The 16,604-nt window shown below is 39.3% G+C and overlaps 2 protein-coding genes across 2 annotated transcripts; both read right to left on the minus strand.

The window, feature by feature from the left end:
- Positions 1-220: 220 nt before the first annotated feature.
- On the minus strand, positions 221-3,374 carry LOC130435963 (extracellular calcium-sensing receptor-like). Its single transcript, XM_056766858.1, has 6 exons — positions 3,160-3,374; positions 2,779-3,070; positions 1,757-2,551; positions 1,461-1,688; positions 1,217-1,340; positions 221-1,119 (listed from the first exon to the last, which is right to left on the minus strand). Exons 1-6 carry the CDS (start codon positions 3,372-3,374, stop codon positions 221-223), a joined length of 2,553 nt encoding a protein of 850 aa, XP_056622836.1.
- Positions 3,375-12,265: 8,891 nt separating this feature from the next.
- Positions 12,266-15,437, minus strand: LOC130435964 (extracellular calcium-sensing receptor-like). The gene is given in 7 exon segments (XM_056766859.1): positions 12,266-13,164; positions 13,253-13,376; positions 13,514-13,738; positions 13,810-14,604; positions 14,796-15,087; positions 15,224-15,416; positions 15,419-15,437. Coding segments are annotated over 7 exon segments (2,547 nt in total).
- Between the last annotated feature and the right edge of the window lie 1,167 nt (positions 15,438-16,604).

Here is a 16,604-nt window from a genome sequence, read left to right on the forward strand (position 1 = left end):
ACGAGGTAAATGAAGTTAGTTTCTACCAACCTCTGCTACTGTGACTTACAGATTCAACAACTGTCACATATTTACATACTATGTAGTGTGTTTCACGTGAACATTTTTATTTTTAAGTGCAATGTTGGCTGTATCGGCTGTTTTTTAGGATTTAGCTCTAACGATCAAAGTAATAAGATGATATTAAGCATATTAAATGGAATTGGCATTTGTGTGGGCCTTACGGTTTCCCCATCATATTTTTCTTAGTATTTTGTTCTGGTTTTACCAAAATTACATAGGATTTCGGGACAAAAATGCAAAATAGTAAACCAAAACTTGAAGCTAAAATAGCAAATATCTCCATAGCTACGGTCAATTTTCCAGGAGAACTGACATAAGCTGGTATAAATGTGATCCACACAGCACAGAATATGAGCATACTGAACGTGATGAATTTAGCTTCATTGAAGTTATCAGGCAGCTTCCGGGCGAGAAAAGCTAAAACAAAACACAAGATTGAAAGCAGTCCAATGTAACCAAGAACAGCCCAGAAACCAATTTCAGAACCTACATGACATTCCAGGATGATCTTTTCTCTATAATAGTTCATGTTGTTATGTGGGAACGGTGGAGATATTGTTAACCAAAGCACACAAATTATGACCTGTATTAAAGTTAAAGAAACAACACTGAATCTCTGTTGTACAGGCCCAAACCATTTCATGACATTACTTCCTGGAAGTGTGCCCTTGAAGGCCATTAACACAACTATTGTTTTCCCCAGAACACAAGAGATACAGAGTACAAATGTGATCCCAAACGCTGTGTGACGTAACATACAGGACCACTCAGTGGGGCGACCAATGAAAGTAAGTGAACAGAGAAAACACAGAGTCAATGAGAAGAGCAGCAGGAAGCTCAGCTCTGAGTTGTTGGCTCTCACAATAGGTGTTTCTTTATGACGATAAAACACAAATGATATCATTGTTGTAAGTAGTGCTCCAACAAGAGAGCAAAAAGAAAGCACAATCCCCATGATTTCTGCATAGGAAAGGAATTCAGTCACTTTTAATACACATTTGTCTTTGTTTTCATTGGACCAATACTCCAAATCACAAGGAAGGCAGTCACTAGAATCTGTGAGGAAGGAATTTGAAATAAGTTATTTAGCTGAAAAGCCCATCGCATCGTCTCTGGCTATTGAACAGTTTTACTAGCATGTAATAGTGTTTACCTGTGCTGTTACTGATTTCTCCATCTGCACATGGAATACAGTCATAACAGCAGACAGGTCTTCCTTTCTGTACAGCCTTCCTGGTGCCTGGAGGACAACTCTCACTGCACACAGACACAGGCACCTGTGAAAAGATGATTAAAAATATAGAAACCACATACAGTTTATGACGATTTCAATAGAATTCATCTAGAATTGTTTTTGATATATAATGTGATTTCTATGATTGAAACAAGCCTATTACCTGTCTGCTGTTTTCGGCCCATACCATGTTTTCTTGATCAACCTGAAGGAGTTTCTCTGAAGGCAGTGAGCTGTCATACACACCAACAAGTTTAAACTGCAAACTTCCATCTTCAGCAGGCTGCCAGATCACAAGATCATATTTTGCCACTGGATCACCACTCGCATCAAAAAAGATTTTCTCACCAGTTTTGACAGTGAAATTGACATCTCTTATATACTCCAACACCTTTGAATAAACACAAACATAATCAGTATCTGTTTGAGTTTCCTGATTATTTTTTTTCTCGTAATGACCTTTCTTAGTGTGGGCAGATCTCCTTTGCTGATGTTGGTGGCCGAATTTACATTATTTATTAAATTATGTAGTGCATGTGCAATAGCATATACTGCCGTGTACACTTTACTAACTATGCGCAGCTCTGATACATCGGTATATTCATTTTGTAGGTTTTTTAACTGTTCTGAGCCAGTACAGACACGTGTTCCACTGCCGGTGTTTCTGAAAGAGCACTGAAAAACAGTTTCCCAAAATTCCTTCAAAAGTTCATTTTTTGGTCCTTGATCAGGGTGCACAGTTACAAGAAATTCTTGCAGGCCATCAAGCTTGGCATTGGCTACAGCAAAGCCCACGGCCCCTTTGAGAAAACTATATTCCTTTGTTTTAGCAAAAATCGGAGAGGTTATCCAAGATTCACTGCCGACCCACTGCAGCCCAGTGATGTTTTGTTGTGCTATTAATTGCAGCAGGGGGATAAAATCTGCAAATGTTACAAAAGCCACCACCACCCTGGCTGTGGCCTTTTTAATCACTTCCAGTGTCTTTAGAAGCTGCTCTTTTGGATCAGTTGTATGTATTGACTCTGAATATTCAATACAAATCCCCTCTTGTTGTGCTATCTTTTCAAAAGCTGCAATTCCATTGTTGCCATAGTCAGTGCGACTCCTCACAGTTCCAACCCAAGTCCAGCCGAAGTGTTTGACAAGCTGAGCCAGCGCTTTGCTTTGGTAATAATCACTGGGTATTGTTCTGAAGAAAGTTGGAAATCTTTTTCTGTCGCTCAAGCATGCACAAGTGGCAAAATGACTGATCTGCACGGTAGACAAAAACATTAAAAAATGCCATATAACATTTATAGTACATACAAGAACTTACAAGTATTTCCAAATAGTGTACATATTCATATTTTACAAAGTGCTTTTTATATTTACCACAATTTGTGTAATGGAGGTGTTTTTCTAAATGACAAATTAAGAGTATCCTACATGGGTTGACATAAATTGATTTAACATGTAGCAGAAAAAAAAAGAGTTCTTACAACAGGGATGCTGAACGGTCCTGCCAAAGAAGCCATACCAATAGTTGCAGAGGAGCTTGATGTTCCAACAATGGCATGAACAAATGGTGGTTTAGAACATGATTCATCATGCAAAGTCTCTTTATAGCCATTCATTAAAGCCATGCTTGATAATACAGTCTGAGAGACAGAGCCACAGGCATCATATATTTTATAGCCCAAAGTGACACCAGGCAAAAGTTGTGTGCTGTTGTTAATCTCCTCCATGGCAAAAATCAAAGTTTGAGCAAATTTAAACTCACGTGTGTTTATGCTGTAAAAAAAATTCACAAAACATTTAGCAAGGAATCACCTAATTTTGAGTTTATAATATTATTATGTATTGCATTTTCTCATACAGACCTGATGCATTTCGTTGGTTCTGGTTTAAAAGTGAATGGATGTATCTTTAGGACAGGAGTTGTATGAATTGAGAAAATTGCTCCAATGTTGATGTCTCTTTCATCAGAAAGTAGTGGCAGGACTGGATGGCTCAGCATTCTGCAGAGTTGAGCTGCGGCTGGGAGAAAAGTACCATAGAGCAGCAGTAGCAGAATTGAAACTATCCTCTTTGCCATTCCCACATGAAGGCAGAGCAGGTACATTTGTCTCAAAACAGTGAAATGTTCTGCCCTTTATCATGTATTGAAAATCCATTTGGGATTAGCATCATAAGCGCTAGTTTGCTTTTTGCAGTCATGTACTCTTTTCTTTCAGCTGTCTCTGTGTACAAGATTTATATAGAATCTTAAAAAACGAAATGTAAGCTTTTCTACTTTTAATAATGCAAAGAATTCAAGGCATAAAGTGAAAATCCTAAAGTAATGGGATACCCTATAATTAGCTGCTGGAAGCTAGAGTGCAGTTATAACCCTGCCATCCTGGGTCCTACATTTGGGAACTAGGCTTTGCTTGTCACAAGCCAGGATAAAGGTTAATTGATAGAGGAGTAACACCTCCTAAAAAATCTTTGTCCGTCCGGTAGTTCCTTATAAGAGCCCCTTCCCCAGGGTAACAGGAGAAGATCAACGGTCTTGAAGGCAGAATAGGACATTACGTTCCATTGGCGGATAAAGCAGAAGAACTGTGTTTCATATGTGAAGCAAGTAGCCTACTACTAGGGACCATGTGCGTCGCTATCACTATTTATTCGGGGCTCTATGTGTGAAGTGTAATAAGTGGAAAGTGTTAACCTTTCTTATCTGGCTGCTGCCTCACATAATTCAGCATAGAGTTTTTAGTCTCAAAGTCGATCATGTGTAAAGGCTCCGAAGAACAATAGGTGAATGAATGCAGCACGCCGTCTCCCTTTTATAACCGGATATCCGGGGGCGAAGTCCGGCATGCAAATTTCATTCACCTTTGTTCTTCGAGACTTAAAACTCTACGCTGAATAACTTCTGGAATCTTACGACCTGGTTCAGCGGACTGTCCCTGCATGTAGCGACTAACCCTGGGCGTCTCTAAAGTTCCAGAAGTGTTCAAGTTTTTCTCTAAAAAAGGTAATTTCTCCACCGTGGCATGTCCTGCTGTTCTCGGGGGAGCAACACACTCATCGAGGGGGAGGCGGACACGATATCTGCCTCAAGTGTCCAGCACGCTGAGGCAGCCTTCGTGGACACGACCTGCCCGCAGATGCTTACTGGCATCTGACTCTGACGATTCTATGGAGTTCCCTCCCTCGAGGGGTCAAGCCCAGGAAGAAGCGGACGTCAAAATGTCAGCCATACTTTCTCTGCCCGCCGTGTTTCCCGGGAATACATGAGGAACTCGGTAAGACATGGAACTCCCGCTTTTCGGCTCGTGCACGTCAAACTAGTTCCGTCGCCCTTTCTTACCTCGACGCTCCTAGAGGATACGTCGATGTCCCCCAGGTGGAGTGTGCCATCGCGGTGCACTTGTGCCAGCAGACGGCGGCCAGATGGGGGCTCGACCTAGACTCCCGTCCAAAGCGTGTAGGTTTTTGGCATCTCTGGTGTCAATAGATAAATAGATCACTGCTGTGGTCCAAGATGCCTCCTCTCTCCACGCTATGGTCATCCTGCAGGTCCATCTGGCCAAGGCCTTGAGAAAGCTCCACGAGGGTAAGACAGACCCACTAATGCAGGAAATCCGCAACACCACCGACCTCGCTTGGGAGCTTGACAAGAGCTTCCCAAACCGTCACGGTGGCTACGAAATACAGTCAGACAGTGGGTCATTGTTTGCTGATCTGTAAGGCCTGACGAAGTGTAGTGAAAAAAGAAGAAGGAAGACATAAAGGGATATTTTGAAAGAGATATAGTATTTTTGGTAATATATTCATTTTTATTGTGCGTCCAATCAAAGAAATGGGTAAACTATTCCATCTTTCAATAGATTTAGAGATGGTGTTTAATAGGGGTTGGTAGTTTATTTAGGATATATGATCTATATCAGCCGTACTTTTTATACCCAGGTAAGTAAAGGAATCTAATACGTTCAAGAGTGACACAGCTGAGATTTGACTATACTTCATTTGATTGTCCTTCTTGTCCAGTAGAAGAATACACGATTTGTGTGTATTAGGGTTTCGAGCACGAAGCGCAGGTTAATCAGATACAGTGACCCAGCCAAATCGGCCCATTGGTGGCGCTACAGCGATGCTGAACGCGTTTGTGCTCGTTACTCCTAAACCGTTTGTCGCACACCCAAGTGTTTTACATCATTGTAATCATTGGCTCAAAACTTAAAAAAACGTATATCTCCGAAATGACGCTTTTGGAGTGCATAAACAATTCTGTATAACATGAGATTTGACATATACAGAAACTATTGGTATCATATGATAGATCTTCTCATTTTGAACAACTTTGCTTCTTGACACGCTTCTGTCGATCAAACGGTTTGTGAGTTATCGCTGATGATGTCAAAACCTACTTTCGCGAACTAGTCCTTGGTTTTTCAACCGATCGGAACCAAACCAATGCAGATGACATCTGTGGAGTGTGAATGTTAATAATCATTGAAAAAAAGTTGAAATTTTCTTTCACCGTTGCTTAGGGACGCCAAAACTTAAAATGGGCGGAGCCTATCACATTAAAATGGCCATAAATCCAGGGGCTCGGAACATATGTGTAGACCATCACTCCGTGGTCACCTACAAAAGACGGTGGCGTTTGGACACTAGGTGGCGCTAAAACAGTAAAAATGGCAAAATTGACGCGTATTTCATTTCTTAAACAATTGTGTATCACGTGACATTTGACATTTACACAAACTAATGATATCATACAATAGTCCTCCTCTTCATTCTGAACAACTTTGCCTCTTGATCCATTGATGTCAATCAATCTGTTCACGAGTTATCGATGATGATGTTAAAAATGGACTTTTTCTAAATAGTTCTTTGATTTTCCAAGCAATTTCAAAATTCTCTATTGCAGGTACATTATAATTTATCATAGAGATTATGAAATGACCATACCAGAATATATGACGTGATTGTCTCCAGGCTTCCCTAATGTGATTGGTGCCATAGACTGCACACACATTGCCATCAAGGCACCCCCAGGCCCCAATGAAGCGGATTTTGTGGCCCAAAATGGGGTTCACAGTATTAATGTGCAGGTGAGATTCTTAACATTTAGTTTGATAATTATTCAAGGGAAAGTATTCGATTATAAAACAAATCTCTTAGATGGTGTGTGACTATGCACCATATTATAAATGTGGTAGCGAAATGGCCAGGCTCTGTGCACGACTCAAGTATCTTCAGAGAGTTATGCACATTATTTGAACGTGGCAAGTCAAATAGACTTTACAAACTAACTGGATTACTAATTTTGGGCCTACAAGAACTGCATTTTTCTATTATACAGGTGACTATGATGGAATCCTGCTAGAGGACAAAGGCTATTCCTGCAGGCAGTATTTTATGACACCATTATCTGACACCAACCAACTTTGAATTAGTTTATTTTGTTGTTTTATTGATAGAAAACAGCTAGTCATGAGTATGTAAGTATGCAACGCTTCTTTGAGCTGATACTGATAATTTCTATCATTTTTCTGTGTGTGTGGGACTTTGATCCGTCGTGGGTTCGTTGGGGTTTGACCCCTTAGCCTGTTCGTGGATGCATGGCTGCATTGAATGGCGCAAATTCTCGAAACCTGCTTAAAGGCTGCTTGCAGCTTTAATTTATTTTAATAACCAGAGAAGACACCAAAGGATGAAATAACTTGCATTAGAGAAGGGATAGGAGCTAGATTTGTTAAATATAGAATTAAGTCGTCTTTTATAAGAGAATTAAGGGTTTCACAATTGAAATCCCCTCCTTTGAAAAAAAATCCAGAAAGGGTAGATAAGGTTAGAAGGAGGTTACTATAACATTTTGTGATATCCTCATTAGGAACATACATGTTGACAAGAGTCAGTGTTTTGGTTCCTAATGTCCCTTGAACATTAAGACATCTACCTGAAGGGTCCTGCGTTATTTTAACCATTTGAAATGGAATAGATCTTTGAATCATTATAATAACACCTCTTGCTTGAGAGCTAACTGAGGCTGAACATACCTGGCCGTGCCACCGTTTACTTACCGTAAACCATTACTTGTTTAAATTTAGTGAGTGTGTTCAGCCCCCTACAGTTCAATGAAGTAAATTTAACACCTACAGTCTTTGCCATAGAGCGTAATATCGTAAGGTAAACCAATATTCTCACTTCCTACTAAAACAAAAGTCATATGTACTAGGTGCGAGAAAAAATAAACTAGAAAAAAATAAACAAAATATTTTGGTTACAACGACCATCAACCTATAAACACAAAAACTTTTAAACACCCACAATACGACCTGCCGATAACCACCAACAGATCTCAACCTTTCTCTACAACCAACTTTCTCTGTTAGGTTAGCCACCACAGCATGGGTTAAGAAAGCAAACAAACAAACAAAAAACTTATTGTAAATCGCATTCCGGTTTAATCCTGCTAAAGTATTTATTTTTATTTCATTATAAAGAGTGAAAAATGTTCCACTTAATTACATATTCTCAAATTCTTAAATATCCGATGGATTTAAAAAAAAGCGAGACTTGCCACTGACAGTCACCCGAAGACGCGCTGGAAAGATATATCCATAAGATAGCGCTTTAGCTCGCAGTTTTTTCTTTACTTCGTCGAAGTGCCTTCGTTGTTTATTTACCTCAACAGAGAGATCTGGAATAAGCATAAACCGGTGGTTTTTAAACAGTACTTCTTTCTTCTCTCTGGCAGCACACATCACTCGCTCCTTGTCTCTTTTTGCGATCATCACTCTCGTGAATGAGCTCGTGTCCGTATCGGACTTTCGCATTCCATTGATTCTGTGTTCTCTCTCTATAGACAATGGTTTTCGAAGCGATTCCATATCTAGCACCTCACGTAACCATCTTTCTAAGAATGCACATGCATCCGTACCCATCCGACTTTTCCAGTAGGCCAAGGAGCCTCAGGTTTGAGCGTAGACTACGATTCTCCAGGTCGTCTATTTTCCGAAGTGCGTTCATATTCTTTTCGAGAGTGTTGTTCATTGATTTAAGTGTAGTGCCGGGCCTCTGCATCTTTGGTCTGCGAAATGCGCTACTCTGTTTGTGTTAGCCTTCCGATACACTCAGCTACTTGATTCTTGATATCTTGTACTGCCAAAATAACGGTTTCAAATTGAGAAGCCATGTCAACTTTCACTGAATTTATTGCTTGACGAATATCGTTTGTATCAGCGTGTAGATCACTTGCTTGGTCTCCACATGTCGGAAAGTTCTCTCCACCATGATGCAATATCTGTGTTTTTCAGGGTTTTTCAACTTCTGCTTTGCTTGTTTAGGTGACATCTTTGACAGTATGTATTTTAAGATATTTTGTTAAATCCGTAGCGGACCTTACACACGCGTCTCTTTAGCTGCGTGACATAACCGAAAATATATTTAAACTTTTGTTTCCTTTCACATATTTTGTTTTAGATTATGTTTGACGATTTTTGACCTGATTTTAATTTCAGTGTTGCTTGGCTGTTAAACCAGTGATCCTTCTTTTGATATGTTGTATAAAATCGTTTTTGTTTTGTTGATTATTTGATTTATGCTGTCCTTGGTGGGATATAGGGGTTGAGTGTTCTGAGCACAACATTTTCTGGATTACAGGGATTGAACAAAGCTTTAGCGACAGATTTAATTTATTTTAAATCGGACCCCCAGGCTGCTTATTGAATTGTTTAATTATTTTCTTTAAGATTTCTTTTGTCTATTGGGTCATCAAAGAACGTTCACCCTAAGTGGCAAGGCTTCTTGTTTTGCCAGGAACTGGGTACTGGGGCCGGACGAGAGGCCCTACTTTGGTGCTGGGGGTGTGTCTTTTCTTCAATGTGTGCTGTGCTCTTTACTAACACCAACTTTTGTGTTTATATTTGGTGGCACATTTTAATTGTTGTGATTGTCCATTTTAGGGCGAGTTATTCTGATAGAGACTGCCCCTGTTGGTAAGCCCCAGTTTTCTGCCATAAATGGTTAAAATCTTCAGATGGTTGTTTCCATTCTAAATTGTTTTTAAATTGTTCATAAAGTTTATTTTTGTACTTTGACCCACGTCTCTGACCTGTGCATCCTTTTTAGGGTGTTTTCTTAGTTCCTTGGGTGAGATTCCCAGGGTGGTGTAGTCGGGAAAAGATATTTAAAACAAGAGGGATAATATATGTTTGATAAGTTCACTCTGCAAGTGCTCCCCCCTCGTATGCCACAAAAGTATTACAGTTTTTCCCAATTGTTTTTGGCTCATTTCTCGAATCAATCCTCACAACTGTTTGCTGATATATCAAAACTCTATTGCATATCTGCAAAATATGTTATTGATTCAAAACATTTAGATTTTGCTTCAAAAGCTAGCTATTTTTTCCGACAATTAGCCAGTGCCACCAAAATTGAAAGTATTTTTATTATTGTGTTAGCAGTACTAATAAAAATGTTAAGATTATTTTTCACAATGGCAACATGGGATAATTGTCATATACAAATTTCACTTTTTACTGTACTCTAAGAAAATGTTATAAAGCTTATAGTAGGTAAATATTTACTGGGAATAATCAGTACTGAAGTACCCCGAAAAATTTGTTTGTGTAAATGTGTTAGGTAAACTGAAAATGTGGCTATTTTTATACATGTTACAGTAAACAACATGTGGCATCTAACAGAGACATCTGATTTTGTGGCCGATGGTCATACACTTTCCACCTCCATGCTGAAAGAAATCCTTTCAGTAAGAAACTCTAGTGATTCTGCTGTGGGCAAACTCCACATGCAGTTTGTGCTTACAAATCTGCTTGATTGATCGGTTGACAGTATTTAAGGTTGTACAGCAATTGGCAGGCAATTTGACAATTTAGCACTCATTATGTTCTGAAGTTTTGAAGAGATTGACTGTTTCACTGAGAATCAGCTAATCTGTTTGATCAAAAAGCGTTATGCTTCTGTTATTGTGCATATTGTTGAGAATTGGACATAACCTTTTGCACACATGTGCCAAAACACATGCAATTTGCCTCAGTCAATAAGAAACTAAAGTCTAATGAACAAGAAATAACTATTCGGAGACCCCAAATTGTTTTGAGAAAACATTGTCTCATTCGAGAAATGAGCCAAAGCGATTGAGAAAATCTGTAAATTTGTAAGCACATTTCCATTGCTCAGACCCTGAAGAGATGAAGGAGAGGTGTGATTTGGAGATGGGGTTCAGGCCTGGTTATCAGTAACCCCTTGGGAGTGGGGAGGATACCATTCCTCAGGATCTAGTAAAGAATTTGTTTTTATTGTTTTGTGACCCAACACAACAAACCTTATCACTTTTCCAGCTGCCTTTCAAAACATATTTCTCCATTCAGAAGTGTTTAGGAAGTTATTGCAAAATAAGTTATTGCAAAGTATGATTAATATGCATAATGGCTATTAAATTGCATTTCCACTTGTTTTTAAATGCAAAAAATCGATGTCATTTTTCATTAGGCAGTAGACGACGTAGGTCCAGAATATGGCTGTGATGGAGATGGTCAGTGAGAGTCCTGTGTGTCCAGTCCTGACCCGTTCTACACTGCAGAGCCTGCCACAGCCTGTAAAGAGCAGAACTCATGGGTCAGACAACCCTAACAGATGTATTGCTATATGTAGTGTCCACAATATACATTCAATAAGGAGGTTCAACCAACAAAGTTAAAATGTGAAATGCAAAACTCTGAGTTTTTGGTTTCAGAACAGCTGATTTGAGTTAGTACTATCAACTCAAGGTAGACTTACGCTTGTACCACAACTATGATCAATGATCATAGTATGAAGCCATGATCAATGGAACTCAGATATAACAATTCTTTATGGCAAGGGCACCAAAAAAAAGAAAGCGCTTGACAGCGAGGAACACGTTCCATACGGTGGATTTACTAATGTGCTTTAAACTTGAAATGACTTAAGTTTAAATTGATACAAAGATAAATGTACCAATAAACAAACAATTTAATCAGGAAGCAAATTAATAAATGATTAAAACAACAGAAATATATCAGAAATAATAAAAAAATGTATATTCTCACACCTAATGAGTACTCTAGAGTGGCTATGATATGTCATGGTGTATAGGACACTTGTTAGTTTGTCAGACTCTCGTGTCAAAGTCAGAGTGATCATCGATTCGAACCCTGCTCGGAGCAGTTTTGGGTAGAAATGGCTGCACGTCTAAATTAATTGGTTATTACCTTTATCACTTCATTTCTGCCTTTGTCTGTATTTATACATTTCTTTATTCATGCTCTTTACCAAGTCATTTTTTTTATCCCCCATAGAAAACTAACATTTGCAAGAACATGTAAGGGAAATAATCTGCTCTGATGTAATACACGGACGGCCATGATGGCTGATGTTATTGATGGAAGGATGGATGAGATGTATTGTGATACATCTAATTCACTGTAAATAATTTTTTTCACAGTTTTAATAAAAATACACAGGGAAATGACTTAATTCCACTGGGGTCCTAAATTCCTCTCCTGAAATCAAAGAACATCCATATGAAATAATGCTGCCTCTTCACACACAGGATCCTCTATAAATTTTAGTCACATTTTAGTCACTGAGCTGGTTTCTGTGTGATCCAAAATGCACGCCATAAATTACTGTATTAATGAAAGAATGAATGATGTACATCACTTGTGCTTTAAAAAAGGGGAGGAGATTGAAAGAAACTCTGGGTTTACCAAAGCAAACCTGCTCCCGACCAGGTTGGGTTCACAAGAGTAAGTTACTACATTTACTGACTTTTAGAAGCAGGCTTGAGTTACCACGCTTTCTCACACTTTTCTCACCACACATACTATATTTGTGCTTGAAGGATTTATTCAGCCATACAAAAAAAAATTCTTATTGTGTTGTATACTTGTTTTGAATGCAGAAATGTGCTTCATTTTATTTTAGCGTTGTCCAATTGCATGTTCATCACGGTTTTCCAATCATACTTTTCTTTGTATTTTGCTCTGGTTTTAACAAAATTATGTGACATTTGGGGGCAAATATGCAAAATAACAAACCAAAACTCGAAGCTAAGATTGCAAATATCTCCATGGCTACAGTATATTTTCCAGGAGAACTGACATAAGCTGGTATAAATGTGATCCACACAGCACAGAATATGAGCATACTGAATGTGATGAATTTAGCTTCATTGAAGTTATCAGGCAGCTTTCGAGCCAGAAAAGCTAAAACAAAACACATGATTGATAACAGACCAATATAACCAAGAACAGCCCAGAAACCAACATCTGAACCTACATGACATTCTAAGATGATCTTTTCTCTGTAATAGTTCATGTTTTTATATGGGAAAGGAGGAGATATTGTTAACCAAAGCACACAAATTATGACCTGTATTAAAGTTAGAGAAACAACACTGAGTCTCTGTTGTAAAGGCCCAAACCATTTCATGACATTACTTCCTGGAAGTGTGCCCTTGAAGGCCATTAACACAACTATTGTTTTCCCCAGAACACAGGAGATACAGAGGACAAAAGTGATCCCAAACGCTGTGTGACGTAACATACAGGACCACTCAGTGGGGCGACCAATGAAAGTAAGTGAACAGAGAAAACACAGAGTCAATGAGAAGAGTAACAGGAAGCTCAGCTCTGAGTTGTTGGCTCTCACGATAGGTGTTTCTTTTTGAAGATAAAACACAAAATATACCAATTTACTTAAAAATGCTCCAAAGACAGAACAAATAGAAAGAACAATCCCCATGATTTCTGTATAGGAAAGGAATTCAATAACTTTTAATACACATCTGTCTTTGTTTTCATTGGACCAATACTCCAAATCACAAGGAAGGCAGTCACTAGAATCTGTGAGGAAGGAATTGAAAATAGATTTTTTGAATAAACAGCTGTCTCTGGCTACAATGTTACTAGCATGTAGGTTACTAGTATTTACCTGTCTCATTACTGATTTCTCCATCTGCACATGGAATACAGTCATAACAGCAGACAGGTCTTCCTTTCTGTAAAGCCTTCCTAGTGCCTGGAGGACAACTCTCACTGCACACAGACACGGGCACCTGTGAAAAGGTACAGTCCCAACAAATAAGACACATATGTGATTATTTTAATTGCTTAAGTCAATTGCTTGGTTTATTTTCCCCCAGCATGTATGCCAACTCTGCTTAATATATTGCACTGATTTATTTTGACATACCTGTCTGCTATTTTCAGCCCATACCATGTTTTCTTGATCAACTTGAAGGAGTTTCTCTGAAGGCAGTGAGCTGTCATACACACCAACAAGTTTAAACTGCAGACTTCCATCTTCAGCAGGCTGCCAGTTCACCAGATCATATTTTGCCACTGGATCACCCCTCAAAAAAAAGATTTTCTCACCAGTATTGACAGTGAAATTGACATCTCGTATATACTCCAACACCTGAAAATAAACATAAGCATAAATGGTTTCAGTTTGACATTTCTGTTTTAATTGTTTTTCCTCTTAATCACCTTCTGTGGTGTGAGAAGATCTCCTTTGCTGATATTAGTGGCAGATTTGACATCATTTATTAGATTATGTAGTGCATGTGCGATAGCATACACTGCAGTGTACACTTTATTTGCTATGCGCAGCTCTAATACATCAGTATATTCATTTTGTAGTTCTGTTAAGTGTTCTGAGCCAGTACAGACACGTGTTCCACTGCCGGTGTTTCTGAAAGAGCACTGAAAAACAGTTTCCCAAAATTCCTTCAAAAGGTCATTTTTTGGTTCTTGATCCGGGTGCACAGTCACTAGAAACTCTCGTAGGCCATCGATTTTTGCGTTCGCTACAGCAAAGCCCACAGCTCCTGTGAGAAAACTGAATTCTTTTTTGTCAGCTATAACACGAGAAGTGATCCAGGATTCACTGGCGACCCACTGCAGCCCAGTGATGTTTTGTTGTGCTGTTATTTTCAGGAGGGGGATAAAATCTGCAGATGAGATAAAGGCCACCACCACCCTGGCTGTGGCTTTTTTAATCACCTCCAGTGTCTTTAGGAGCTGCTCTTGTGGATCAGTTAACGTAATGGCCTCTGAGTATTCAATACAAATCCCCTCTTGATGTGCTACTTTTTCAAATGCTGCAATTCCATTGTTACCGTAGTCATTGCGACTCCTCAACGTTCCAACCCAAGTCCAGCCGAAGTGTTTGACAAGCTGAGCCAGCGCTTTGCTTTGGTAATAATCACTGGGTATTGTTCTGAAAAAGGACGGGAACCTTTTTCTGTCACTCAGGCATGCACATGTGGCAAAATGACTGATCTGAAAAAAAGGGGAAATAAGAGTTTTTTTCTCCACTATTTATCACTGCTACACAAATAGTGTACATGATCTAATACTTTTCATATTTACAGTTGTAATGGAGTTACATTTCTTTTGAAACAAGATTCCTATATAAATTCCTGTTATCATGAATTAATTTATCGTGTGGCTGAAAAAAAAAGAGTTCTTACAACAGGGATGCTGAATGGGCCCACTAAAGAGGCCATAGCAATAGTGGGAGAAGAGCTTGATTCTCCTACAATGGCATGAACAAATGGTGGTTTAGAACAGGACTCATCATGCAAAGTCTCTTCATAGCCATTCATTAAAGCCATGCTTGATAATACAGTCTGAGAGACAGAGCCACAGGCATCATATATTTTATATCCCAAAGTGACACCAGGCAAAAGTTGTGCATTGTTGTTAATCTCTTCAATGGCAAAAATCAAAGTCTGAGCAAATTTAAACTCACGCAAGTTTAAGCTGTAAGAATAAAAAGTAGTCAGTGTTCAAAGGTTATTTTGCAAAGAATCAAGTATCGTTATTGAATGTGTTTTATTAGTGTTTATAATACTATATTGTACTCAAAATGCTTTAGTAAATATTTTTTTATACAGACCTGATGCACTTTGTTGTTTCTGGTTTGTAAGTGAAAGGATATATCTTTAACACAACAGTTCTGTGGAGTGAGAAAACTGCCCCAATGTTGATTTCTCTTTCATTAGAAAGTAGTGGCAGGACTTGATGGCTCAGCCTTCTGCAGACTTGAGCTGCAGCTGTGACACAAGCTCCATATAACAGAAGAAGCAAAGTGAAACTGTCCTCTTAGCCATTCCCATATGAACGCAGAGTGGGAGCGTTTGTGTCAGAACAGGAAAAGGATCTGCCTTTTATCATATTTTGAATATCCATTTGGGATCAGCATCATGAGTATTTCCAGATGTTTTCAATATGAGAGATAATGCAGTGTATTGGAAAGCAATACTTTTATTTATTGTTTTGATACATATTAACCACTTCAAATCAAGTTTCGTTATACCTCATTTCACTTCTGATGAATTGATTGCCTATCAATTTTGTCTAAGCTTATCATTTTAATTTTGAAATACACATGAAAATGTGTGAAAAAGTCATTCCTAATTATAATGCTGGGCACGACACTTTAACACAGAATGATGGACATTGTCACAAACCGTATCAAACAGCAGGCTTTCGAAACATCTTCCTTGTTGGCTGTCTAAGTAGGTCAGTTGAGATTACTTCTGTGGTGTTATTAAGAAACAGTGGGTCTCAATCATGAAACTCGAGCAGAATTTGTTTTGTATTTAAATCGTTCATGAAGTCACTCTTACATAAATTTTCGGATTCATGAAAATGTTTGTGTAATAAGGTTCAATATAAAGCAGGGAAGGAGACGGGAACCGGCAAACATTTAAACATTTAATACAATGAAAACAAAGTAAAATGACAGCCGGCAGCCCCTCACGGATGACTGCCTGCGAATAAACAGACAGTAAAAAGACAGCCGGCAGCCCCTCGAGGACTACTGCCGGCGAATAAAACAAACCACAACTAAAATCCAGGCCTGGTCCTCTCTCAACGACGGTCCGGTCGCTCATTCTCTTATGCTCCGATCTCCTCCATGATACGAGACCGCAGCGCGCATAGCTGACTCTCATTAACACTCGCTCACCGGCCTCGACTTACAGTCTTGCCCCGCCTACTCCACCACATACCCCCATCTCCCCTCACAGAACGGGGGGTACCCCCGAGACTGTGCTTGCTCCCTCCCACGGGGGTCTCCCAGTCTTGGAGTACCTTTCCCCTGGGGGTATGCAGCGACGAGACGAGACAACGGAGATGGGAGCTTTCGGAGCGAACGGAAAGAAAGAGTAGAAAAAAAAAATGAAGTCCTGTTCCCGACATGCTGCTGCTCGGTCCTCAACCAGCCGGGATACTCTCCTTCGCGGTGCCTGGCGGTGGCCCTGGGCGCTCGGTGG

The sequence above is a fragment of the Triplophysa dalaica genome, chromosome 14 (assembly GCF_015846415.1).
Source record: "Triplophysa dalaica isolate WHDGS20190420 chromosome 14, ASM1584641v1, whole genome shotgun sequence".
In the NCBI taxonomy this organism is placed as follows: domain Eukaryota; kingdom Metazoa; phylum Chordata; class Actinopteri; order Cypriniformes; family Nemacheilidae; genus Triplophysa; species Triplophysa dalaica.